A 26724-nucleotide genomic window follows, 5' to 3' on the forward strand; every position below is an offset into this window, starting at 1 on the left:
GATCCTCGAAGAGCAAGCGCAAAAAAAAGAGAAAGAGACCCCCCAACGTGTCCATCACACACACGCCAACGCTCGCCATGAAAAGAAGAGACGTCGACAACAAAAAAAAAGAGTCGACCGAAGAAACCGAAGCGGGAAACATCCTCCCACGATCATGAACCCATCCCCGCCCCGGGAAAGGGCAAAAACGCGATGCGCAAGAATGGAGGCAAAAGTTTGCTTTTCTTCTTCTCTTTTCTTCTCTTTCCCCCCGGCTTCCCCAGAAGATCCCATCCATTCCCTGGATGCTTCTTCGTTTTCGTTCCATATTCTTCCCCCCAACGCGCGCCATTTTTTCGGGGTATTTTGTTCCTCATTGTTTCCCAACAGACAAGAGGGCGACGTACTGATGGGCACAAGTCTTCTCCCTCTCCCTCTCCCTCCCTCCCAAAACGATCAAGTCATTAATGTACAGGTTTGTTGCGACAAGGATATCATTACACAATGTTCAGCAGACAGTTGCCAATCTGCAGTCGCGCGGGGCCGCAGACAAACCGTCCAGGCAGGCGCGCAAAAAAAGAGAAAAAGGTCGAAGAGGCCGGCGCCCAGTCGAGTCGACAAAGACACCACATGCCCCGAAACTCAAGTCGAATCGAAGCAGCAAAGGCGCTCCTCATCGTCAGAGCCGAGAGACAGCAACCCCTCAACGACCGGTACCGCGCCGCCCCGTGGTGGAGACAACGGAGGCCATCTACTCTTCCTCCGAGTCGGCCTCGCTCTCGTCGTCGCTGTCGTACGCCTGAGCCGCCTGGTTCCCCTCGACCGAGGGCAGCGGCTCCTGGCTGCCGCTCCCGGGCCGCTGGAACTGGGCCTTGATCTCCTGCAGCTTCTGGATGCGCGACTCCTGCTCGGCCTTGCCCATCGGCTTGTGCTTCTTGGGCTTGTGGCCGGCGCCCTTGCCGGCGCCCTCGAGGCCCGCCGCCGACGCCGCCGGCGCCTTCTTGACCTCCTTCACCTTGAGGTGCGGCATGTGCTTGACCACCAGCTCGTACAGCTGCCGGAGCGCGTCCTGAGAGAGCTGGTCGATATCCAGCTCGAGCTCGCCATCTTCGCTCTCCTGTGGAAAAGAAAGGTAAGTCAGCATCTGTCTGTGGCTGACCACGATGTTTCAAAGGGAACTTTTCGGGGGGGTCTTACCTCTTGGTGAGTATCCTTCTTGATGATCTCGATAGCCTTCTCGAGGTTGCTACCCTCAAGAAGGTTGATTCCGTTGGTGATGGCATCCTTCTCGGGCTGGCCCATAACCGCACGACCCTTGGGAGCCTTCTTTGCACCGCCTCCGGACTTCTTCGCAGCACCGGCGCCTCCAGCAGCCTTCTTCCCCCCACCGGCTGCCGCGCCCGCGCCGCCAGCCTTCTTGGCCTTGGCGGCTTTGGGCTTGGACGCCTTCTTGCGGGGACCGCCCTGCTGAGCGAGCTTGGTCTTCTCCTCCACTATCTGCGTGGTGATCATGCTCACCACAGTCTCCTGGGTCTTGATAAGAGCCATGTTGGGCAGTGGTGCGTCGATCAGAGAGCTGAGCCTGTCTCGCTCCTCCTTAAGGCGCTGGGCAAGGGCTTCAATGGTCGCGTTGGATACCGGCGCCGCCTCCTCCTCCTCGGGCTCGCTGGCCTCTTCCTCCTCGTCAGAGTCTTTGGCGTCCGCGCCGGGGCTAGCGGCGGTCGGCAGAGGCGCGTGCGCGGCCATCCACTGATCCTTCTCTGCGACCTTGGCGTTGTACAAATCCTGGAGCTTGGCGGCTGCACTTGTGACCAGGTGGCCGTTGTCCAAGGGCCCGTTGAATTTGATGCAGTTCTTGATGATCAGCTTGAAGTCAGCGTCAAACTCTTTGAATGAGTCGTATTCTCCAGACTGGAGTTTCTCTTGCATGGTACGCAAGTCCATCGGCTTCTTGATGAACTTGAAGTAATCGGGTGCGCCATCCTGGACGGGATCAACGGGACGTTCGAAGAACTGGTTCGCGTCCCAATTTTTCCCCTTCAGGAGCTCCTTCAACACTTCATCGCAGAAGCGGTGATCAAGCGAAGACTTCTTCTTCTTCAGGTTCTTGGGTTCGTAGCCCAGATCCTTGGACTTGGGAGGGTGGATTGGCCGCTTGGGCCGGTCATCGTCGACCTTGGCCGAGTCGCGTCGGATCATGGGCATGCCCGAGGGAGGGATGGCGTAGACGGGAGACTCGACTACCTGGTCACTAGGTGAGACGGCGGCACCGCGGGATTCGCGCCTGCCCTGGGCTGCAGCACGGGGCTCGTGAGTGCGAGCGCCCTGTGCCTTGGCGTTGTTGCGCTCCGGCTTGGCCGGCTGCTCGGCGGGCACCTCGGCCATGCGGGTGAAAATGTTCTCCACCAACGACTTTGCGTGACCGGTGACGTCGTGTTGCGGACCGTTGAACTGTAGAGAATTCTCGTAGAGAAGGAAGACTTCCTCCACGAATTGACCAAAGCGCTCATATGTATTCTGTCGCAGACCGTGCTCGAGGTGGCTGATATCTACGGGGCGGTCGACTTTGGCGATATAGGCGTCCCACAAGTGAGGCCACTTAGTCTTCACTGGGTCCTTGAATATCGCACCGGCCTTGGTCTTCTTGACGTTGGCCAGGACCTTGCGTATCTCGCGATTCGCAAACTGGGAGATGGGCTTCTCGTCCTGGGAGAAGTCGCCCATGCTGCCAGGCTCACCGGGAACGCGTGTCGGCCGCGCGACGTGGGGCTTCTCGACCTCGATGTTATCGAGGGCGGCAGGCTCGTCGGCCGAGTGCAGGAGAGGCTGCGCGGAGATGGAGGATTCCTCTGGTTGAGAGGCGGCTTCCTCGGTCCTCGCGCGCTTGGCCACCGGCTCCTCGACATCATCCTCCTCGCGCTCGCGAGCAACTTTCGGTGCCGGTTGCGAAGGAGCATCGGTCATGGAAGTATCGGCGGTGGCAGGTGCTGAGACATCTTCTTGGGAGTTCTCCAGGGCCGCATTTGATATGACGGTCGGATCTTGGCTGGGCTCGCCAACAGACGAAAGGGCCGGCGCCTCGCTGGCCTCGGTCGCCTGGGTGGGCTGGACATCTTCGTTCTGCTCCATCGGGGCGGGTGCCTCGGGCTGCGGCGCATCGATCATATCAACATCCTCGGCGGGTTTTGGCTCCGGCGCTGACTTCTCCTCGGAGGGTTCTTCGGTCGGTGGCAGATCGGGGCTTGCCTTGGGCTCTGATGCAACTGCGGCAGGTGCTTCTGGCTCTTTCGGCGGAGAAAGGGAAGGGGACGGGGCTGGTGATGCATCCTTGGGGGCGGCGGGAGCAAGAGACTCGACTGGCGGCGGATCGTCCTTGGGCGCTTCTGGTGCAGGAACCGCGGCCTCAACAGCTGTTGTCTCCGTCGATTCCGCGGGCTTCGGTGAAGGCTCGTCCGCTGCGGGTTGCTTCTGCGTCTCCTCCGCCTGAACATCGGTCTTCTCTGGTGACTTGGGTGCCTCGGTAGGTGCCTCGGTCTCCTCCTTCGATGCGTCGAGCTTTGACAGAGTGTTGTCTTCGACAGCGGATGTGGTAGCTGGAGCCACCTTGGGTGATGTGTGTCTATAGAGAACAAAGAATGTTAGCGGTGGCGATCAGTCAAGCTGGGTCGCGATGACAAGTAATAAGAAAACGCGTTTGCAACAGATGTGCGATACTCGATGCGCCAGTTCGAGATGCGCAACCCAGAGGTTGCTGCAATGACAACGGAATGACGCGGAGAGGGGCACAGGCCGCAGCGAGCGCGGTAGAGGGAACAAGTGCAACTTACCCGTTGATGCCGTTTGTCGGTTGCGCCGCTGCGGGCAGCGACTGGTCTGGCGAAGCCATCTTGAGTGCGACTGGTTGCTGCTTCTGATCGACAAGACCTCCGTCTGGTTGTTGCGCGGTGGTCATTAATGCCATCCAGAAGATGGGATTGCGAAAATCAGATGGCGCGATGCGACATGTAAAAAAGAATCGGGTGAGAGTAAGGTGTCGCCTGATTCAAAAAAAACGCAGGTGGGCGCGCGCGCGCTCTCCTTATATATGTTTTTGGTACGGACCACCAAAGGACGTCGCAGGGCGGGAAGGAGGGTGGCCAGACCAAGTGAAAGGTGACCAGCCGCAAAGGAAGGAGTGAAGAAAGGAGGGTGAAGAGGGTGATGGCAAAGTGAATGAATGCGACCAATGCCTGGTGAGAACAGGAAGGCTGACAACAGGTCTAGAGCGGGACCCAGCCTTGTTGGGCGTTGGTCGTGGTCGTGGTCGTGGTGAATGGGATGCGACGCCGGAGTCGGACGGGGATTGCTGCTACTGCGACTGCTACTGCGACTGCTACTGCGACTGCTACTGCGACTGCGACTGTGGCTGCAATGGGAGGCGAGGCGAGGCGAGGCGATTTTGGTAAGAATCGATGCGCTCACACTGTGAATGGCGGACGAGAAGGAAGTGGCGCGCCAGAGGGTTTTGTGCCGGGCGGTGGGAGTTTAAAATCGCAAAAGGCCGGGGCGGCTGAGCGATAATTGGGTGGCTGGGGGGCTGGCAGGGGGGGAGGGGGTTGAGGTTACGGCTTTGGGCTGGTCTAGTCCACTGCTGGAAACCCGGATCCTCGGTTTGATGACTGCCTGTACCTGAAAATTATAAGGGATTTGGGGGGGGTTGACCGTCATGAAATAAAATAAAATAAAAACGAGTCAATAAAAGTGGCTTGGGCCCGAATCCACCCTGCAGGAGCTGGACGGTGGTTGGCTGGGGCGGAGACTCGAGTTGTTCCGGTACAGGCGCTGATTGGCAGGGGGGCGGTGGTACGTCCCTTTTTTCCAACTTTTCTGAGAAAAAACACATGTCAGTCCTGGTCGGAAGCACGAAGGTATTTATTTCAACAAAGCTCCCGGCGCCGTTTATCTGTTCTTATCGCTGATTCGCTCTGTGGTTGGGCAGAATTTTTGAGGGGTGCGGTGGCTCGTGCACGATCGCCTTGTTCCCTCGTTCCCCTGCCGCTAAGCTGGGGTCCACAGTGGACGCTGCAGCAGCTTGTTCTGTGTAGAGTACTGAACTGGTGTACCTACTTGTATGTGCTGACGATGATGAAAGGAACCTTGGAAGCTTTCACAAGCCTGCTTTTGATTCTTGAACCATACACACAAAGAAATAGTGTGCTGAAAGTTGCCTTTCAACAATAGAAACTCACTTCCTTTACTGGGCCCTACACATGCAGTGTTGCGTGCAAAGAAGATGCAAGTGGTGGGGGGGAGCCAGCATTCAAAGGCGGCGCGGCCAAAAGACGCCCTCGGGACAAACAAAGGACACGATGGTCCGGTACGACTCACTTTCTTTTTGTTGCTGCTGTTATTGTTGCACTGAATCTTTGCGGTGCGCCCGTGTCGCCCGCCGCTCTCCAGCTCCTCGCTTCCTGCTCTCGCACACAGTCCAGCCAAGCCGTCGAGTCAGTGAGAGGGTCACGAAGCAACGACGAGTCGAGCGGGTTGCACCTGAGTAACGTGCAAACAGTGGGCTCGACGTCAGGTACGCGACCACGGAAGGATAGACGGTTGACGGTGACGGAGACTCGGCCGTCGTGGAAGCACAAGAATCAGTTCACAAAGAGCCGATCAGGGTCCTCCATGAACTTTTTTACTTTTTTGGAGGCGTCCTGTCTCGACGCGTCGCGCGATGCAAGGAATCGCGGGAGCAGGTGCAGGGAGGGCTCGGCTGAAAGGGGAATGGCGGGTTACCGAAAGCAATATGGCGCTCGTGTGCCCGTGTGCCCGTGCTTGGTTCGCTGCCTCAGGAGTCAGGATATAGGCCGAAGAAGCCGGTGGGGCGGAGGGGGGGGTGAGAATTCCAGGACTTTTCCACGGGCAAGAATCGCAAATTGGACAAATCGGGGCGAGATCTTATTTGTAGAAACCCACTATCAACCAGGCGGTCCTCAGCAAGACTCCCATGGTTTTTCCTCAGGCTAGACTGCGAGCTAGCAGGGATTACAGTTGCACTAGTGCTTCTCTCTACCAATCAGAACAGCTATAGTGGGAACTCATGAGACATGAATGCGAGGGGGCGTCTGCAAGACGAGAGAGTAGGATGGTGGATGGTGGAGGCGGGTGTGCGAGGAAAGGCAGCAGGTCGGGATGTCCAATCAACTTGTTTCAGTCGCTGCCTTGAGATTTTGCGACACCAATCAAAGGCGTCTGAACAGCTCTCGATGATGCTATTTCTGTTTCCAAGCAATGACGTCGAACAACCATCACGTTATCGTTCTCTTCATAAGTACCAGTTGCTGAATTCCAACCGGAGTTCGTCGGGTGGGATGATTCACCATCAGGTCATGTGAGCGCTTAGTCACGGTTGACACTAGTCACATGACTCTTCACGAGACTTGATGCCGCACAGACCATCTCTTATCCGGGCGGAGAGACTTGCTTTGGGCGGCAGAAAAAAAAGTTCCAATCAGTGGAGCCAGAAATTTTCCGCAGTCGAGTGCGGCCGCCATTGAACGCTTCAATCGATGGGCGTCTTTGGGTCAACAGGCAGGTAGACGCAAGTAATCTGCTCGCACCTCATCTACGATTTGATTTGTTTCTTCTAATCTTTAGAAGTGTCTTGTGACTATCATTTCGTCTCATCTTAAATTGTACCGCACCATCTCTTCCCCTCCATTTCTCGGCTCCCAGCCATCCCACCGCCCGGAGCCATGTCCACCAAACGCAAGGCCGCAGCCAAGCTGGCGCAGCCCGTCGTCAAGCAGAGCGCCAAGGGGCCTTCAAGGAGTAGGATAGACGAGAGCAAGACCTCGGTATCAGCTTCCGCTGCCAAGCCCACAGAAACGGCCCAGACGATAGAGATCTCGAGCGACTCGGAGAGCGTTTATGATGAGGCGGGGGACAGCATGGACGAGGACGAGGAGGACCAGCCATCAAAGCAGAAGCTGGCAGCACAGAGCAATTCAAATGCCGACACCGAGATGAAGTCCGCCCAATCCTCAAAACAACAAGACCAGGAGGATGACGGATCCGACGCCGAGGCCACCTCCCCCACCTTCGGCGACCTCGTCCGCAACAACGAGATGGTCGAGGTCCCGTCCTCGCTAGCTGCCCAACACTCCGCCACGGCGCTGACCGCGCTCCAATCCCGCACGATCGCGCCCCCGGCCACGTCCTCCCTCGGCACCGTCCTCAACCAGGCGCTGCGCACCGACGACACCGACCTCCTCGAGTCCTGCCTGCACACGACGGACCTCAACACCGTCCGCAACACCATCCAGCGCATGGACTCGTCCCTCGCGGGCACCCTGCTCACCAAGCTCGCCGCCCGCATGCACAGGCGGCCCGGCCGCGCGCACAGCCTCATGAGCTGGGTCCAGTGGACGCTCGTCGCCCACGGCGGCGCCCTGGCCACGCAGCCCGACCTCGTCCGCCGCCTCGGCGAGCTGAACCGCGTGCTCGAGGAGCGCGCGCGCGGGCTCAACAGCCTGCTCGCCCTCAAAGGCAAGCTCGACATGCTCGAGGCCCAGATGCAGCTGCGGCGCACGCGTAGGGCGCGTGGGTCCGCGGCCAAGGAGGAGGAGGACAGCAGCGACGACGAGGCGGCCGAGGAGGGCATCATCTACGTCGAGGGTGAGGAGGAGGACGGAGGTGTCGCGGGCCTCACGAACGGTGCGTCGCGGGGTGGAGCGCGGGACGAGGAGGACGAGTTCCCTATCGCCAATGGCGTTTCTGATTCCGAAGACGACGATCTGGAGGACGATGATGACGACGATGATGATATGGAGGTGGATGATGGGGCCAGCGCGGCTGGAGAGTCTCTGGATGAGGACGATGTGGACCACGAGGACGTCGAGGAGTCTGCCGACGAGGAGGAGAGCGACGTGGAGACGGCGCCGCCACCCAAGGTGCAGAAGACGAGCAAGGCGTTTTCCAAGAGGAGGTGAGGGGTGAGACGGCTGACTCTTTGCTTTTAACTCCTTGTAGAAAAGAGGACATCTTAGAGCAGATACGTATCTGGCATAATGAATGGCGCATTGCGTTGGTTTTCTGTTGGCATACCCAGAATACAGACTGGATTCAGAGATTTGCTTTCTTCAATGTCGCTGTCATATAATTAAACCCATTGGGTTTCTTGGCTTGCACTCGATTTGATTTGACGTGAGCCCGAACGGCATTTTGTTGATCTTCAGACTGTATTCCATGTGTTATGCCATGGCCTGTACCCTGAGTCGTTTCATAGGGTCATGAATTACGAGTTGAAACTTAGACATTGACAACATTAATCTATTACCTGCGGTTGACTTGATTAAGTCAACCTAACTCCCAACTTAGGAAGCACGAGGTTATCTGAGTCATCCCAAAGACCGTTATCTGCCTCAGTCCTAATTAACTACACAGGAAGTATCTAGGTGCTGTCAACGGAAATATAAGAATCTTACGGTATTTCCATGTCGTGAGTCCAAGGGAATCTCAGTAGAAAGAAGTACTTCTTGGTGAGATGGGTATCTATTGCTGTATCTATATCAACTTCACTTGATCTCAGCACCGTAGAGTTTCTCTGTCAACTCGAAGAGCCGCCACCAAGTGCCTGATATGGGTGAATAGACCTGCAAACTGAGATGATGCTATTCCCCTTATTGTATACTCAATTTGACCAATCGACGATTTTGATGTCCTAATTTTACGTTTGCTTGCAATAGTTGTACGCAGCGGGACTGGCTGACTGTTGGGATTAAAGTTTTGGATAGCTGGAAGCCATTTCAAATTGTTGGTTGCGCCTGCTTTGCTCTTCCGTGACGTTCTACACTGCCAGTGCACACTGACAGTTGAGATTTTGCCCCCAAGTTATTGAGGCCTCTACTATGCCTCCGATGTTGATAATTTATGGATTAATAACCTCCAGTCTTTGTCGACCGCCGTATTGATTTTTATTCTGATTCAACAGGATGGCTTGATATCCACGACAGATAGGCAACTTAGTTTGTCTGTGACCCCCGCGGCACCATACCCTGAAGGCTATAATGGTCCGGGCCACATGATGATGACAGGCAAAGGATCATGGGACTTAAGCCTCTGGCTTACTGAGCGGTGGACCTGGCCCATCACCAGTGCAGCCGCCACCGACAAGACGGTTACGAAGCCATTGATCATCTGCTGCAGCACCGTTAGCTGAAGAGTGCGGGGAAACATGTCTATAGGGGTGGGCAAGGGGCAGTCAAGTCAGATGGAATCAGCACTTGGTGCATATCCAGTGCAGGGAGAGAGGTCTGGACTAACCGATTGACGAGGTGTGTGTGTGTGTCAAGAATGACTATAGTCATTTCGGTGTGTTATCTCCGACGGATATTCAAGCCGCAAGGGCGTTATAGGCTAGAGTCAGCGACTCAAATATGACAATGGAAAACCACCGGCGAAAAGGCGGGCTGGTCACCGTGCGCGAGGTGTACGCACAGCTCTCCACGACAGGAAGGTCCCTCTTCCGGACATATGTCGGCTTCCGCCCACTGGGTGGTAATCCGAATTACTGATCGCCCGCCAACGGCAGTTGACGTATGATCCAATGGAAACTCATTTATTGTGCTTGTATAGATCACATGGGACGCAGGGACTTGCGACAGAATCCCTTCTGGGTGATTGCGTCACCACTTACCTTTTTTTATTTCTGGTTAATCTTCTCTGTCAGCATCTTATTTTGCTTACAGACCACGGCGTGGCCTCGGGTTCCGGGCTTCGGAGGGTCTTACGGAGCGAAGCTGTTCGGGTGATAGTAGTCCGTCATCCTGCGCCAAGATTCCAGAGCCTCACGTCTTTTGACCCGGAAAGTACACACAAAGATCTACCCCCTCACCTTATTTCCCCGCGGGAGTTTTGTACTCGATGCAAGCAACACTAGGGACATGAAGTTGGACAATAATACCCCCACCCGTACGTGTCATTGAGCCCCTCCCCAGACGTGCATCCGCAACCATCGCACGGCCTCGCCGGGGGGAAAGATCAGCTTCAGGATGCCGAGTTAAGTGCCGCACTGTCGTCTGTATACAGTCAAACATCCAGATGCGGAAGGCAATGTGGAAGTCAATCGGTCGACTCTTGTTCCGACAGGATTTCTCACGGGAACAACGACAGTGCCCTCGCTTCGAGGGCCACGTCACATCGTTCAACCGCCGCTGCATGGTATCACACTTTAATGCAGTGCCTCCAGGAAGACCCCGCGGATGGAGCCTCGCCCTATAGAGGATGTGATATCTGTTTCTATATTTACGATCTCAGAGTCTGTCATATGTCACTTATATGTAGACATGCATGCAGGAGTAGAGTTTGGCTGCAGCGAGCATAAACCTTGAGAGGATTATAAAAGGGCGTCCTCACTCCCATTCTTATCGTGCGTGGTGCGTGGCAGCAGTCAGCACGACACGCGGAACCGTGCATCAAAATCCAAAGTCTTTTCGCAAAACTCTTGACAACATGTATAGACAAGGAGCCCTTTTAGCCCTGGGCCTGCTCCAGGCCATGCCTTTCGCCCTGGCGGCCCCAGCTCCTCAGTATGTCACTTACACACCCCCGGATCATGATTCAAACATGTGATCCTATAGACACACAAGGACGAAAGTCACTGACGCACATCCAGAATGGGAGACTTTGGCGAGAACTCCGGTGCCGTCGGCGGGATCAGCCCGCCCATCCCGACCGTCACCGCGGCGACCGGCGCCCTTCGCGGGAGCGAGGACCTCCTCGGCGGCCGCACCCCGGACCCGGACACTTCCGACCCGGACGAGTCGGCCATCGTGGAGAACCCGCAGTTCGTCAACGGGCAGGGCGCCGACAGCAAGCTGGGGCTCTACCTCGACTTCGACGGCATCGAGGTGCCCCAGCCCGTGCGCGGCGGCTTCGGCGCGACGGACCCCGGCCCGCGGACGTACGACTACGAGCGCCTGAACCCGGACCTCTTCGCGCCGCCGGGGACCGACAACGGCGCCGTCGAGCAGGCCGTCTGGCCGCTGGGCCTCTCGCACAACCGCCTCGGCTCGCAGCCGGGCGCCGGCTGGGCGCGCCAGCAGAACACGGACCAGCTGCCGAGCGCGACGGCCATGGCGGGCGTGGACATGCGCCTCGCGCCGCACGCCTACCGCGAGCTGCACTGGCACACGGCCAACGAGTGGTCGCTCGTGCTCAAGGGCTGCGCGCGCGTGTCGTCGATCGACACGGACGGCGCGTCGTTTGTCGACGACGTCTGCGCCGGCGACGTCTGGTTCTTCCCCTCGGGCTACCCGCACAGCATCCAGGCGTTCGGGCAGGGCGTCGAGTTCCTGCTCGTGTTCGACGACGGCGCCTTCAGCGAGGACGAGACCTTTCTCGTGTCGGAGATGTTCCTGCGGACGCCCGTCAGCGTGCTGGCTAAGAATTTCGAGGCGGATCCGAGCGCGTTCAAGAATATTCCTCAGGGAGAGCTTTACGTGAGTTGAAACTTTTGGTTCCTCTCTTTGAAGGAACTGTGTCAGGACGTATGTGTTACTTGCTAATAACCGTGCGTTTTGTGCAGATCTTCAACGGCACGCCGCAGCCCAAGGAAATCGACAAGACCCAGAACCTGACCTCGTCGGCCGGGTCCCTGAGCGGCACCAACAAGTCGCAGACGTACCACTGGTCCAAGCAGGAGCCCTTCCAGGTCCCCGGCGGCTCCGTCAAGATCCTCGACTCGACGACCTTCCCCGTCGCGCCCAACTTCGCCGCGGCGCTCGTCACCGTGCAGCCGGGCGCCATGCGCGAGATCCACTGGCACACGACGTCGCCCGAGTGGAACTACTTCCTGCAGGGGTCGGCGCGCGTCACCGTCTTCAAGGCGCCCGAGGCGGCGCGCACCTTTGACTTCACGGCCGGCAGCGTCGGGTACATCCCGCAGGCGGCGTCGCACTACGTCGAGAACACGGGCAACGAGGACGTCATCTTCCTCGAGGTGCTGCAGGCGCCCGTGTTCAGCGACATCAGCGCGGCGCAGTGGCTCGCGCTCACGCCCAAGCAGGTCGTGCAGGACCACCTGAAGCTGGCCGAGGGCGTGTGGGAGAGCCTGCCCCGGGAGAAGCAGTTCATGAAGACGGGGGACAAGAACATGACGGCTATAGCGACGGCCGCCGTTGGGAATGGGGGCTCAGGCTCAGGCAGCAGCAGCAGCAGCACCATGGCCTCGCCGTCTTACACTCCCTCGGCTGCAGCCAAGCGGCCGAGGGACATCAAGGACGATGGGGTGCAGGAGACTAGGAGAAAGGTCACTTTCTTTGCCTAAGGACAAGGGGTCCAAGTCCCGCGAGAAACACACTGCGGACTCTCTTATTTTCTAGCCAGATTATTCCTAGCCATTATTCTTTCATAATAATAATCCATGATGTTCAAGTATCGTGCGTTTGAGCTGTTATTGTTCAGCTATACCGATATCATCGCAATGAAAACGTTTTGTACCGTAATTAGACGGCAGTTTGAATTACTCTGCCTTGATCTTCAGCACGGCCTTGCCAAAGTTGCCTCCCTTCAGCATGTTGACGAAGCCCTCTGCCGCATTATCGATGCCCTCCGTGACGTAGATCTTGGGGTGGAAGCTGCCCTCGGTAATCCACTTGCCCACGTTCTCCTGGTGCTCCTGGTAATATGCCGGTCCGAACTCCTTGTCGCCCACCATGAATCCCTGCAGGGTAATCCGCCTGGCGATGGCCATGTGCAGGTTCTTGATGCCGTACCGCTTCTCGGGCGGGGTGTTGTAGTCAGAAATCTGTTTCCGAGCAGTCAGTATCTCTCTAACCAGATCACAACAGACAAAGAACATAAAGAGAGACGTACCATGCCGCAGATGGGGATCCTGCCGCCCTGCTTCATGTTGTCGATAGCCGCCTCGAGCTGCTCGCCGCCGACGTTCTCAAAGTAGATGTCGATGCCCTCGGGGGCCAGCCTCTTGAGCGCGTCGCCGGGCTTCTCGGTCTTGTAGTTGAAGCCGCCGTCGAAGCCGAGCTCCTCGGTGATGAACTTGAGCTTGTCGTCGGAGCCGACGGAGCCGATGACCCGCAGGCCCTCCCGCTTGGCCACCTGGCCGACGACCTGCCCCACGGCGCCGGCGGCCGAGCTCACGAAGACGGTCTCGCCCTTCTTGGGCTTGCCGATGCGGTGCAGGCCCGCGTACCCCGTGAGGCCGGGCATGCCGAGCGGGCCCAGGAAGACGGCGAGGTCGAGCCCCTTGTCGTTGGTGACGCGGCGGAAGCGCGCCGCCTTGAGGGCGTCGGCGTCGAGGCGCGCGTACTCGGCGATGGGCAGGAAGGCGATGGCCAGGTCGCCCTCCTTCCACTCGGGGCTGTCGGACTTGAGCACGCGGACGACGGTGTCGTTGACGACGGGCGCGTCGGGCTGGAAGGGCGGCGAGTAGGACGGGATCTTGGGGTCGCGCATGCGGCCGCGCAGGTAGGGGTCGTAGGAGGCGTAGAGGAGCTCGGCGAGGACGCCGCCCGCGGGCGCGGAGGAGGTGTCGACGGGCCGGTCCTCGACGGTGATGTGCTCGCCCGGCACGGGGTAGCCGGTGGGCGGGGACTTGAAGATGAAGGTCTTGTTTCGGGTCATGATGGGCAGAAGACGTGTGTATGCAATGTATGTATGTCGGTGCAAGGGTGGTTTTTCTTATTTAATGGGTCTTGCTTATGGTGGGATTGGCGATGCGACGCAAGTGATCTGAATGAAGCTTATTCTGACTTCGTGATGCTGAGAAGATTGCGAGTTCAACACACCGCACAATTGGAGGAATGTGATGATGGAAATGAATGAGGATTGAGAACAGAAGGTGATGCAACATCTGATGATGATGTCTTCTTTTATTATGAGACACTCCCCCACCATTGGATGCCCCCGTGGCGCGTGCGCCGTGTCCCCCGAATTGGCGAATTCTTGTTCAACGGTGATGGGTGTATTTGTCAGTCGCGCAGGACCTGCCTCGGCTCAGTTTAAGCTTCGAAACCCAAGGACCCCTTCTCTGGAATTCGCTGGAGACGGTGACGTGATTCATGCGATCGAGCTATGCCTATCTGCGTAATGCTGCACCGCTGCACCGACACGGCGAGCCCACTTGGCGCCGGCGCGGGCTCCAAAGACGATGCGCAGGGCCGCCGGGAGGAGCATTAGAGTGCTTGTACAGTCCTTGTGCATGCTTAGTGGGCGGATGTGGACACGAGAGGAGACATATGGAACTGTTCCTGTCGGGATTGGGCCTGGTTGGCAGGTAAAAGAAGATCTTTGCCGGCAACCCACCTCGTGGCGCGGCAACTAAGATGTACCGGACACAAAGAAGGGCGATGCAATGCATTGCAAAGCTGCTACTAGCCTGGGCTGAATGCCTACTTGTATACGCAACGATGTCCTGCTTGGTAATCGCAAAACCCACACCCTCCTCCCTCCCTCTAGATCTTGATCTCAACGGCCTCGGTCAGCGGCCACGACCCCTGCGCCGCCGCCGCGCCCTCGCCGGCCATGACCGACGCCTTGGTGCCCTGCTTGGCCCCGCCCATGAAGACGACGCTCTCGATGCGCACGTCCGTCTTGTACCCGAACTTGCCGCTCGACCGCAGCACGCTGCCGTCCCATGTGAAGTCGATGCGCGAGAACGCGTCCCCGACGTCGATGCTCTTGCCGTCGTCCAGGTACAGCGACCCGGACGCCTTGCCGTCCCGGCCGGGGGCCACCAGCAGGCTGAAGTTCTTGGTCCGCAGCGCCGCCGTCGTGTTGGCCGACTGCGCGCGCGTGGCGACGATGCTGCCGCCGCGCACGTGCAGCGGGATGTCGTCCCACGCGACGCCCGTGCGCGTGACCGTCTTGCCTGCGCCCTCGACCTTCTCGCCCGTCCAGAAGTCGTAGAAGACGTCGTCGGGCAGGTAGAAGGTCACGTCCTGGCTGTAGTCGCCCGTGACGGGGCTGACGAGCAGGGAGTCGCCGAAGAAGTACTGCAGGTCGATGGGGAAGGTGTTGGCGTCCTCCGGGTACAGGTAGAAGAGCGGCTTGACCGCCGGCTCGCCCGTCTCGGTCTGCCGCTGCATGTGCGTGTAGAAGTAGTCGATGAGGCGGTAGCGCATGTCGATGGCCTTCTTGGCCGTCTGCGCCACGAGCGGCCACCGGTAGAACTCCTGCGGCGGCGCGCTCTGGTCCGCGTGGTTGCGGTAGAAGGGCGACAGGGCGCCGAGCATGGCCCACCGCGAGCACATCTTCTCGTCGGCCACGCCGTTGAACCCGCACACGTCGGAGCCCACCATCGACACCTGGTGGACCGACGTGAAGGCGATCATCTGCGCGATCTGGATCCGGTAGTCCGACCACGTCGAGTTGTTGTCGCCGAACCAGTGCGCGCCGTGCGTGCCCATGCCCGCGTACGAGGCGCGCGTCAGCACGAACGGGCGCACGCCGGGCCGGCGCCTGAGGAGGGCGCCGCGCGTGGAGGCGACCATGCCGTTGCCGTACAGGCTGTGCGTCTGTGAAGCGAGAGGTCCTCAAGTCAGTGATCATGTCATGTGAGTGAGTAGATAAGCAGCAGACGGAGCACTCACGTCGTATTGGACTGAGCCGTCAAAGTTGGTGACGTTGGTCGACAGAGCCTGGTGGCTGAGGTTGCCGCGGTGGTTGCCGATCTTGTAGGCGGGATATACAAGATTGCGATACTCCTGCAGGCCCAAAGCAGCACCCTCCTTGGGCTTGTTCTTGGGGTTCCTGACCTGGTTGACCGGACACCTGTCCTCGTGGCAGAAGTTGGAGACCTCGTTCATGTCGTTCCACAGGCCGTCAACATTGACGCCCTTGTCGGCATCGAAGAACCGCATGATCTCCGACTGCCACCACTCGTTGGTGTTGGGCGCGAACCAATCTGGCCAGACCGAGGTCCCCGCCCACTGCGCGCCGTAGTAATCAGACCCATCGTCGGCCTTGAGGAAGGCGTCGACCTTCTTGCCACGGACATAGGGCTCGTAGGTGGTGCGCTGCGGAATGGCGGGGTCGACCATCATCACCATGTGCTGGTCGTGGCTGTGCAGCCTGTCGACGAGCTCGCGGTACTTGGGCAGCGGGAAGTTGACCGGGTCGAGGGTGAAGTCGGCGCGGCCGTCCATGTAGTCGATGTCGCCCCACAGCGTCTCGAGCGGGATGCCCGCGTCCGAGTAGTTCTGGACCACGGCGTTGTACGTCTCGATGTTCTTCCAGCCGAACTTGCACTGGTGGTAGCCGAACGTCCAGTACTGCTGCATCACGGGCAGGCCGGCCACCTCGGCATACTGCTTGCTCACGTCGTTGGGCGTGGGCCCCGCGAGGAAGTACATGTCCACGATGCCGCCGATCGTGTTGTACTCGAGGAACTGGCCGGCGGCGTCCTGGTCGATCTTGACGTCCATGCCGTTGGCATTGAGCAGGAAGACACCGTGGGTGCCTCCTTTGCCTCGGTGCTCGAAATAGACGGGGTGAGTGCCATAGAGGTTGGATTTGCGTGGGATAAAGGGAGACTCGGCATTCCACATGGTCCGCTTGTACCCCTTGGTCGGCAGGCGAAAGGAGTCGCTGTGCTCCCCGAGGCCGTAGAGGTTGGGGTCTTGAGGGAGCGAAGTCCGAAGCCTTACGTATTGCGTCTCCATGATGAGCTGAGACCCTGTCGTGTTGAAAAGGACCTCGCCCGAGGACTTGCGTGAGACCACAAAGGAGAAGGGGTTCTCAACCATGTCGATCTTCAGGTTCGAGTCTGCGGCAGAAACCTTGTTGCTCTTGGGTCGTGTAAAGATTGACTCATGAACTTGGTAGACATTGTTGCCCGCATCGGAAATCTTGACGTGGAGACGGTCCTCTGGGCCACGGATGTCAGTGAAATGACCGTGTTAGTTGATCGCATCAGGCAGACATACTAGTCTCGTACTCAATGAGCAATTTCAAGTTCTTCAAATCTCTGCTGTACGCATTGCAAGCAGCGCCGGCGAGGTTCAGGTCGGCAGTAATACCACTGTCAGTCTTGGCGATGTTCTCGGCTTTGTACCCCGGGCATTTTGACGGATCGCCACGGCACTTCAGACTGGCCCCGGTCATGGCCTGGGCCAGAATGACCAGGCCAAACAGGATATTCCGGACCATCGTAGCGGCAACAAAATCTCAAACCCCGTTCGAGGTGAACGGAAAAAGTACGGAGTCCTTCGGCTCGTGCCTGTTCGGAGGAGTGGTTCGAGGACTACATAGAGGTGAATGAGGTGTGCGCCATGACTGTATTTATCTTTTTCTATCGACAGGGTTCAGAGGATGGCAATTGGGTGAGGATCGTCAGCGCGTGGGCTCGGGATTGGTGGCAGCATCATCAGGCAGCATGGCCTCAAAAGTTATTTCTGCTGCAATCCTACGACCTATTAAAAGAGGGTACCCCCGGCTTCCGCTATGTCAGGTACCGCGTCTTGCCACATCCTGCCCAGGCAGCGCTGATCCGGGACCCCCAAGTCGGGGCAAGTAGAGCATAGAATGGGCGAGGGAAGTTCATCAAGAGATACCTCAATGCTAACAATGCATATCAAGCTATTGAGTGTCACATATATTATTTCACTCCCTTCCGCCGGTGAGTCTAATGAACGCCAAGTACTTCTGTTACCAAATTGGCATCTGATGTAACCATCACTTGCGAGCCCGAGTCCGAAGGGATGTGCCGCACGCTAGCCAGGCCTCTGCGGCACGCGGCCATCAGTTTGCACGATTTCAACGCTGTGCTGCCCACTATTCCTCCTGCCGGTTTGGGCAACCTCCTGGAAAGTCCGATGCTGTTCTTGCGGGGTTTGGCGGGTCCCTTGAGATGTTCAAGGATCAACATACCGACTGCGCCCTGGTCAGATCACCAGTGCAACATCGTTCGTTCATGGAACTATTCCTTGAGCGGCCGTTCTATCGGTCCGGTTGGGAACACAGGAGCGGCACCCCGCACTTGTATCTCTCGGTAGGGTTCCCAGTTCTTCCATGTCCGCCCCGGGCCGTGCCCGAACAGGCGGTAGCCGATTGTTTTGATTCCGGGAACCTGGGAAGGGCCGAATGTGTCTCTCTCTCTCGAGGAGTAAGTCACTTGACGCTTTATCTGATTGAGATCTTTGATTGTATTTCGAACGTCGCTACTTAAGAGCAGAGCGTTGGTCGATTCGGTCCACATGTGCAACCATGCTCGTATATTTTGCCTGCAGTCGTGGGGACCTGGTCCTTCTATTGGCTGAAGAAGTCTCAAATTCGGTCTAGCATAAAATATTGGCACTGGAGAACCAAGGGCCCTTGCAATGGTACTTCCGGTCTCTTGAGTCGCTTCATAGGCACGAACTATTCGTATTGATGAGCAGTAGTTGAGAAGATGCAGAGTCAAAGAACCAGCACACATCGAAGCCACATGACTGTCATGAGGTCAACACGGATTTAAATTCATCGAGCTGGTCTAGTTTTCAAGGCTTGGAGACCAATTGACATGTATATTAGACGAGTTTAGTAAGCTACTTGCGGTCGATCGCCAAAGATAGAACGGTCGATAGAATTTAACGAGAGTTGCGTGGAATAAGAGTTACAAAATAAATGGAATGAATAGCACTCAACCACAACTTATAGCAGGACTCCTAAAACTTGGCGAACGGGTTGTTGCAAAAGCGATGATATCTCGACATTGCTTAGAAGACCATACCCGACATAGACATGCCCTGTCCCGGGAGCTTATCGAGCCCTAGTTTAACTTGTCAGGGTTCCTTCTTCCATACCTCACACGCGAGTGGGGACAACTTACATCCGTCCATGTTCTCGCTGACTTGGGACTTGAGGGTGCACTTGTTTGCGGCAGGGAATGCCTGAGTCTTGAGACCGTTGCAGCTGGGTCCGAAGCATTTCCCATCCATAGCCTTCTGGAGACTGTCGCCTTTCCAGCCGAAGACGTAGTCACCGTGTTGCGAGTAGCCGGTCCTGCAGACGTGTTAGGAAAGGCCAAAACGTGCTCGGAGATAGAGTGGCTGATACGTACGTATCCCCGTTGCTAAGAACAAGTGGCTGAGATCCATCCTCGGGCCAGTCAGCCTTGTTGGCGAACATCCTGGTGTCCCAAACGATCTGCGGAAGCCATCGGGTGAGCAAAGATCTCTAGATTTATATACAAGTCAACCGCCTACCTCGTAGTGAACCTGTGGGATCTTGACCGGGTGCGATGCTGGGCATTTGCCGTTGACCACTGCGAAGGATGCCGGACCGCCCACGGGCGGAGAAACGTGGTCGATGTGGTTGGGGCTATCCAGGTTCTTACCATCCCAGCAGCTAACGTATAGATTAGTTCATGTGTTATTTATATTTGAGTTTTCAAGGTAGGCAGTTCACTCACATTGGGAAGATGACACTAGATCGGATCCCGCCCGGGCAGGGAGTCTTGGGAAAATCCTCGCTATCGATCTTGGGGTCCATGCAAGGCGACTGGGTGTTGGCCTGGAAGTTGGGACCCGGGAAGCAGCGGTAGCAACTCTGCATGTTCCTCCCGAGACCAGCCGACTTCTGCCTCATGGCATCGCCGCTGAACATGCGGAAACCCTACGAGAGGTGACGTAAGTCACTGGCGTCACATTATCTGTTATTTCCAGGGTGGTAGAGGATGACTTACGGGCTTGAACGCAGTGACCTTCTCAGTTGCAGTGTAATAAACGGTTACACCACCGTCTGCGTTGCCTATCTGCTGGTTGGGCATCTGTGGCACGCGCTTGTAGCTGCCGTTGCGAGCTCTGAAGTAGACTGCGGCCGTCCAGTAGTTGGAGAAGTCCTCGGCAAAGGTGCATGTAGTGCAGCTAGCCAGGTTCGAAACGTCGGTCGATGCCATGCTTGCGTTGAAGGCATTCTAGATAGTGAACGAGGTACGGTTAGACGACGGAGGCATATTGGTAGGTGGTGATGTCTGCACATACTCCTCCAACGACCTGGTGCACATGCGGGGACGGGATCTTGCCTGGATCGACGAGCCTATCCGTTCGCAGTCAGCTCTCAACTCCCTTTCTGCCTTGTTCGCCTTGCCTCCTACCCAAAAAGCATCCCTCGCGATGGGTAACTTACGGGTCGATTCGGTCGATGACGGACTGGGCACAGCCGAATCTCAACATGGACAGGCCACCCGCGCCACCACGCTGCGGCACTGCCTGGACGGTAGCGCCAAGGGCGAGAAGCGAAACCCAAAACATCTCGTAGGTGATGCGAGGTAGTAACTGCGATCTTACAAAAGCAGCGTCAAAGATCGACGAGATAGGAAGTGGAGAAAAAAAAGGAGTGCCATCGGTCCCATGCACGGCTTGTCTTTATAGACATGCCGACTTGGCAGCATACCAGCTACCTTCATACCCCGACAGCTTGAGCCTTGGCCTCGCCCAGGCACAGCTCAAGTACCGAGCCAGAGATCACGGGAATGACGGGGCAATATTGTGTTAGATGTCAAATATGTACAAGCGAAAGCTTAATTGGACAGCCGGCTAAGGAGGTTAATGTTGGGTTATTAACTTACATTGAGAACCGGCAAATGTCAGCAAAACTTCGTTCTGACGGCTGTCGCTTTTGCGTAGCACGGCGGTGCCGAGGCCCTGACCCCATGTTCGATGCAAGATCTACTTACGCCAATCACTACTCAGCAAGGGTTATCTGCTGCTTCACGAGACTGTGGCGTTAAGTCTAGACGCCTTACCCGGCGTGGCTGTGGCCGGTGTGGCTTGAGTAGATTGAAGGATTTTACATCTGTGTCGCGCGGCTCTTGAAATACCACCCTTGTGTCCATTCTGTGACCCATCATTGGCTTTGTCCAGGACTTTGGATGCCTCATTTTTTGGCGAAATCCAAGCCACAGGTGTGGATATGACTATAGTTCCTGGTAGAACATAGTACCTGGAGGAGAGCGGAAACCGCAGGGTAGTGAGATAACGCACTACTCAATTTTATTTCTAAGAAGCCAGTTTCACTCCAAGCTATCGAGGAGGCTCAAGTCCCTCGGTGCCTCAACCCCAGACCTCGCGCGTGCGTACGACGAAAAAGTTGGCCGATTTGTACGTCTTGACGAACTCATGCTGGTCGAGCATCAGCACCTCGTCAACACTTATAAAGTTGACATGCATACAGGCCAGTATCCCGCTCGCCTCGGAGATGTAGTCCCACTGCTCGTCTTTTACCTCGGACAGGCTAGAAGTAGAAAAGTAGATAAAGAGGGATAGGATCGTATGGCGGAGAAGGGCGGGGTTGGATTGGGTCCATACTTGATGGCACCCAAGAAGAATACACCAATAGGAAGCTGTGCCGCCGGCCAGTCAATGCTGTTGGCAACAGATTGAGACGGAGGCGCTTAGACGATTTATCAAATCGCCCAAGGGTCCGGGCTCGCTGCACGGCCAGCGTTCGAGTTCTCCTTGAGCTGGTTGCACTCTCAGGAATCAACCTCGATGTTGTTTCGCCCTTTTCTCAATGGAGAGGCCACAGCTACCCCTCGACAACGCGCTTCATGCGCTTGTACCAACCCGACTACTAGCAACGCTTCCTGTCCAAGTTCTGGTGATACTTGCTGTCTATTGTATCTCTCTTGTCATCAAAAGAGTTCAGCAGTATCAGGTAAGATCGTCGTCGGTCCATCTCCACCCATCTGCAGGGTACTCACATGTTCAACTAGGCCGATCTCGCCATCGCTCAACGGCACGGGTGCAAGCTGCCACCGGAGCTGTCAAAACGGTGGCCCTTTGGAATTGATCGAATCCGAGATCTGTGGATATGCAATGCTGAGGGTCGACTCTTGGCATATCTGTGTAATGTCGCCAAGGACTATGAACCGCGCAACACCCTCTCCCAGTACCTCCTGATCGGACCTCGTGCCTACCATATTCTCCGACCAGAGAATGTCGAGGCTGTATTGTCAACAAACTTCAAAGGTAAGAGAGAGGATTGTGTGTGCTTGAAATTGAGTTTTTAATTCATTAAACCATTTTAGACTATGGGTTTGGCAGCCGGCCTGCTGTCTTCGCACCCCTGCTCGGGAATGGCATCTTCACGCAGGAGGGTGCTGCATGGAAACACTCCAGAGAGCTGCTGAGGAAACAGTTCATCCGAGCCCAGTATCAGAACCTCGACCGATCTTTCCGTGAGCACCTTAACAACCTCGTGGCGTGTATGCCTTCTAAGGGTGAAGTCGATTTGCAACCTCTGTTCTTTAGACTGACCATGGATATTGCAACGGAACTGCTTTTTGGACGCTCCGTCTATAGTTTGAGATCAGATGTGGATCAGGACGCGGAGAACAGAGAGTTTGCTGAGAGTTTCACCATTGCGCAGGAAGGCCTTGCAAAGCGATTTCGTTCCGCCCCGTTTCATTCATTGTACAGCCCTCCAGCGTTTAGAAGAGCATGCCGCAATGTGCACCGATTTGTCGAGAAGTACATCCGACAGAATGGGATAGCAATCAGCAAGTCAGCGGCCGGGTCAGTATCCGACAATTCCACCTCATGGTTCATAAAGCAGATAGCTACGGAGTGTGCCTCAGAAACTGATCTCAGAGACCAACTCCTCAACATTTTTTTGGCAGGGCGAGATACCACAGCTTGCTGTCTATCGTGGACATTGTGAGTCACATCCAAGACCTCTCTACACACTTTCTGAGTTACTGACACATGCAAGCCGTCTTCTCGTCCGCCACCCTGACGTTTTACGGCGTCTTCGGCGTGAGGTCGCTTCAGTCATAGATACCTCGGCAGGTCCTACGCGAGAGGAAATAATGAAAATGCCTTTCTTATCTTGCGTTGTTAAGGAGAGTATGTACATACAGACATACATACAAAGCCATGGTTCGGGTTTCTTAACTAATCTATGTCATATTAGGTCTCCGGCTCTACCCTCCCGTTCCATTGAACAATCGTGAAGCCATCCGGACCACCATTCTACCAACTGGAGGCGGCCCGGATGGGGAGGATCCTATCCTCGTAAGAGCAGGTGAACTGGTCGTCTTTTCACAATACATCAACTCGCGTCGGAAGAACATATACGGTGCCGATGCCGAGCAGTTCCGCCCTGAGAGATGGGAGACTGGCGAACTTGACGATATCGGGTGGGCGTACTTCCCTTTCAATGGGGGGCCAAGGCAATGCCTCGGTGAAGACTTTGCTCGGATGGAAGTTTGTTACACCATTGTTAGGCTTTTGCAGACTTTTCCTGTGATTCAACTCCCTGAAAGAGAAAAGATTGAGGCAGTTGGAACGGAGCGGCAAACACTAACGCTAGTGTTGTCTCCGGCAGATGGTTGCAGGGTCACGGTCAGGAACCAGGGAAAGGGCAATGAAGCAGAGTAGTTGGCTTCTCAGGATCTATACAAGACGGCATTCAACCCTCCGTGACCATAGACACGCAATGCACAACGCGATAGCGAATGAGTGGCTCCTCTGTACGACGAGACGGCAGAGCGGCCAGGCATCGTGGCTAGCCACTCCGGCATGGCAGGGTTCAGGACCCTTCCAGTTAGGGAGGCTCGCAAGCTCGAACTGCCTTCTTTGGAAGGGTTGCCCTAAAACGCCTCTATTCGTCTTAAGGAAAAGACGCCTAAGTGTCAGTTGATATGACTTGATTTGTATTTCGCTGCGGAATATGCGTTAAGCGCCGCTGTCGGAGACCAGTAGTAGCATTGCATGGCGCCATGTGGAGAGGGGTCCAAGTCACCGACGTCATCCCGCTAAAGGGTGTGGTCGGTTCATCCCGACCTTCTTCATTATCGCAAGCTCAGGTCTGGCAGAACCGAGATCAGGCCTTCGCCCTCGCTACAAGATCAGAAAAGAAGTTTGGCGACAGAGTTCTTTTCAATTTGTAGACTAGTTGGCTGGGGATAGACAAGATCACCGCCAACTCAAGGCTTATTTCTCACTTCTTTCCGTTATCTCCCTCGCATTTGTGTCTGGTCGTCCTGGTGCAGCACTCCAGAGAGACTTCACGAGTGATGTTGGAGTACGACTTTCCAGCTCATCCCGTAGCGGAGGAAGACGCGGTGATCTGTGGCCCAAATTATCGCTTTACGATCATCAACGATGTTGTTCTCCGGTATGAATGGTCAGCTGACGGCACCTTCGAGGATCGAGCCTCGACCTTTGCAATCAATCGTCGCTTTTCTCAGAGGCCCAAACCAGTGGTGCAGGACAGCGAGGTCGGCCTGGAGATCATCACACCCAGCCTTCATCTCTCATATGACAAGAAGCGTTTCAGCCCCGGCGGTCTGGTAGTCGACCTGAAAAGCAAGACCACCCTGTGGGGCGCCCAGTGGCGCTTCGGGCATACACCCGAGGAGAACTTGGGAGGCACGGCCAGAACGCTGGACGGTGTCAACGGCCGCTGTGACATGGGCACAGGCATCTTGTCCAAGGCGGGTTACTCTATTGTGGACGACAGCGATACCATGCTCTTCGACGACAGTGGATTTGTCTCCCCGCGGAAGCCCGGAGATCGCATCGACGGCTACCTATTTGCCTATGGCCGTGACTACAAAGCGGCGATGAACGCCTTCTTCGCCCTGTCTGGGCAGACACCTAGGCTACCCAGATGGGCTCTTGGGAATTGGTGGAGTCGATATCACAAGTATACAACCGATTCCTACCTGAAACTGATGGACGACTTTCAAAAGCATGATATCCCCTTGTCCGTCGCCGTCATCGATATGGACTGGCATCTCGTCCAAGATGAAAAGGTCCCTCACGCAGGGTGGACAGGCTACACTTGGGACCGTAAGCTCTTCCCCGACCCGGTAGCCTTCCAAGCTGCCCTCCACGACAGAGATCTCAAGGTGACCCTCAACGACCATCCACATGCCGGGATACATCACCACGAGGAGCAGTACGACGAAGTCGCCCGCTTCATGGGAAGAGACCCATCCGAGAAGATTCCCATCATTTTCGACCCCACCGATCCCAAATTTATGCAGGCCTTCTTCGACATCGTGCACCGCAGCCTAGAGAAGCAGGGCTGCGACTTCTGGTGGATCGACTGGCAGCAAGGCGCTCTCTCCCGCATTCCCGGCTTCGACCCCCTCTGGCTGCTCAACCACTATCAGTTCCTTGATACACAGAAGCAGCAGCAAAAGGCCGAACACGGGGACCGCGCCCTCATCTTCTCCCGCTACGCCGGGCCGGGCAGCCACCGCTACCCCGTCGGATTCTCGGGTGACAGCGTCGTGTCGTGGGAGTCGCTGGCCTTCCAGCCCGAGTTCACGGCCACGGCGTCCAACATCGGCTACGCCTGGTGGAGCCACGACGTTGGCGGGCACTACGGCGGCTCGCGCGACGACGAGCTTGTCGCGCGCTGGGTGCAGCTCGGCGTCTTCTCGCCCATCATGCGCCTGCACTCCGCCGACAACGCGTGGTGCTCCAAGGAGCCGTGGCTGTACCGGCCCGAGGCCAGCAAGGCCATGACGTTCGCCATGCGCCTCCGCCACCGGCTGATGCCGTACTTGTACTCGGCCAACGTGGACTTCTCCGAGAAAAACGAAGCGATTGTGCAGCCTCTGTACTGGCGGTTCCCCTTGCGCGAGGAGGCGTATGAGCATCCGAACCAGTACTTCTTTGGCCCGTCGTTGGTCGTCGCCCCCATTGTGCAGCCGCGGGACGCTGCGACGCTGCATGCTTCAGCCGAGGTCTGGCTCCCGCCGACGGCGGCTCGGTACGTGGACTTGTTCACCGGTATGGTGTACGATAGCGACCGGACTCTCGATATGTGGCGCACACTGCAAACCTTGCCTGTTCTGGCTCCCGAAGGGTCCATAATAGTCTTGGATGCATCGGGAGAGCCAGCGAATGGAGGCTTCAACCCACAGGCCCTGGAGGTGATAGTTGTGGTGGGACAGGATGCCGAGTATGTTCTTGTCGAGGATATACGTGACGATAAGCACTGCAGGGCCACCAGAGCCACCCGATTAGGTGGAAATGATCGTGATATCGAGTTCAGATGGGACCAGAAAGCCGGGGAATTCAGAACGACTCTACCCTTGGGATATGGGTTGACTGTCCGATTCCTCTGTGTTGATGACTGCCCCCCCTCAGGCGTGCTAGTCACTCGGGATCGCGGCATCGACTACGAGAAAGTGGTCTCCATTGAGAAAGGGAACAATGTCCTTTTCCCTGGCACCGTGGTTAGACTAGGATCGAAGCCAGCAGCAGCTGACGTTGAAGAGTGGGTGGCCATCAGAGTGGTGCTCAGGCCAGATCAGCAGCTCGGAGTCGCGGATTATGTTACCAAGATCAAATCACTGCTGCTGGATTTCCAGATGGATTTCCGTATGAAAGATGTTATCTTCCAGATCGTGTCTGGTTCACAGCCTGTCCACAGTAAGATATCTGCGCTTCTGCGGCTAGATTTGCCAAGGCCAATCATGGGGGTTATTTCAGAAGTTCTCCTGGCTGACAGTCGACACTGAAGCCAGCAAGAGCTATGGATCTTGGAGCCCTGGGGAGAAACAGGGATTTGACAGACAAGGATAGAACCTCCTATTGGTTTGCTCACCTGGAAAGCAGTGATTTCATCCTACTGGACATAGATTGAGCCAAGAGGCGAAAGGTTGTCGAGCAGCATTCATTCAAGAAGTTCTCTGGATTCTACACCAAAGTTTTCATCATAGCCCAACGTACGGGGACTGCCTTTTTAAAGAGTTACTGTTCTCATTCCTTATTATTATTAATTTGACGAACATTTAACGACCCGACA

The 26724-nt window shown here is 56.4% G+C and overlaps 7 protein-coding genes across 7 annotated transcripts; 3 read left to right on the forward strand and 4 right to left on the reverse strand.

The window, feature by feature from the left end:
• Window positions 1–730: 730 nt before the first annotated feature.
• Window positions 731–3931, reverse strand: E0L32_006000 (uncharacterized protein; the record flags this gene model as incomplete). The annotated part of the gene is made up of 3 exons (XM_031140585.1): window positions 731–1096; window positions 1177–3598; window positions 3807–3931. The coding sequence occupies 3 exons, from the start codon at window positions 3929–3931 to the stop codon at window positions 731–733; spliced, it is 2913 nt and encodes a 970-aa protein (XP_030995240.1).
• Window positions 3932–6710: 2779 nt separating this feature from the next.
• On the forward strand, window positions 6711–7946 carry E0L32_006001 (uncharacterized protein; the record flags this gene model as incomplete). The annotated part of the gene is made up of 1 exon (XM_031140586.1): window positions 6711–7946. One exon carries the CDS (start codon window positions 6711–6713, stop codon window positions 7944–7946), a length of 1236 nt encoding a protein of 411 aa, XP_030995241.1.
• Window positions 7947–10467: 2521 nt separating this feature from the next.
• E0L32_006002 (uncharacterized protein) lies at window positions 10468–12283 on the forward strand (the record flags this gene model as incomplete). Its single annotated transcript, XM_031140587.1, has 3 exons — window positions 10468–10544; window positions 10631–11456; window positions 11543–12283. 3 exons carry the CDS (start codon window positions 10468–10470, stop codon window positions 12281–12283), a joined length of 1644 nt encoding a protein of 547 aa, XP_030995242.1.
• A 195-nt stretch (window positions 12284–12478) lies between these two features.
• Window positions 12479–13599, reverse strand: E0L32_006003 (uncharacterized protein; the record flags this gene model as incomplete). Its single annotated transcript, XM_031140588.1, has 2 exons — window positions 12479–12763; window positions 12832–13599. 2 exons carry the CDS (start codon window positions 13597–13599, stop codon window positions 12479–12481), a joined length of 1053 nt encoding a protein of 350 aa, XP_030995243.1.
• An 830-nt stretch (window positions 13600–14429) lies between these two features.
• E0L32_006004 (uncharacterized protein) lies at window positions 14430–17124 on the reverse strand (the record flags this gene model as incomplete). The annotated part of the gene is made up of 3 exons (XM_031140589.1): window positions 14430–15491; window positions 15567–16843; window positions 16902–17124. 3 exons carry the CDS (start codon window positions 17122–17124, stop codon window positions 14430–14432), a joined length of 2562 nt encoding a protein of 853 aa, XP_030995244.1.
• A 1547-nt stretch (window positions 17125–18671) lies between these two features.
• Window positions 18672–20207, reverse strand: E0L32_006005 (uncharacterized protein; the record flags this gene model as incomplete). The annotated part of the gene is made up of 8 exons (XM_031140590.1): window positions 18672–18724; window positions 18785–18957; window positions 19016–19101; window positions 19161–19302; window positions 19367–19569; window positions 19640–19870; window positions 19938–19992; window positions 20083–20207. 8 exons carry the CDS (start codon window positions 20205–20207, stop codon window positions 18672–18674), a joined length of 1068 nt encoding a protein of 355 aa, XP_030995245.1.
• A 1261-nt stretch (window positions 20208–21468) lies between these two features.
• On the forward strand, window positions 21469–26437 carry E0L32_006006 (uncharacterized protein; the record flags this gene model as incomplete). The annotated part of the gene is made up of 6 exons (XM_031140592.1): window positions 21469–21612; window positions 21671–21926; window positions 21986–22613; window positions 22669–22802; window positions 22870–23162; window positions 23951–26437. The coding sequence occupies 6 exons, from the start codon at window positions 21469–21471 to the stop codon at window positions 26435–26437; spliced, it is 3942 nt and encodes a 1313-aa protein (XP_030995246.1).
• Between the last annotated feature and the right edge of the window lie 287 nt (window positions 26438–26724).

This window comes from Thyridium curvatum, assembly GCF_004353045.1.
Source record: "Thyridium curvatum strain D216 chromosome Unknown NODE_33_length_396248_cov_80.180210, whole genome shotgun sequence".
Classification (NCBI taxonomy): Eukaryota; Fungi; Ascomycota; class Sordariomycetes; order Thyridiales; family Thyridiaceae; genus Thyridium; species Thyridium curvatum.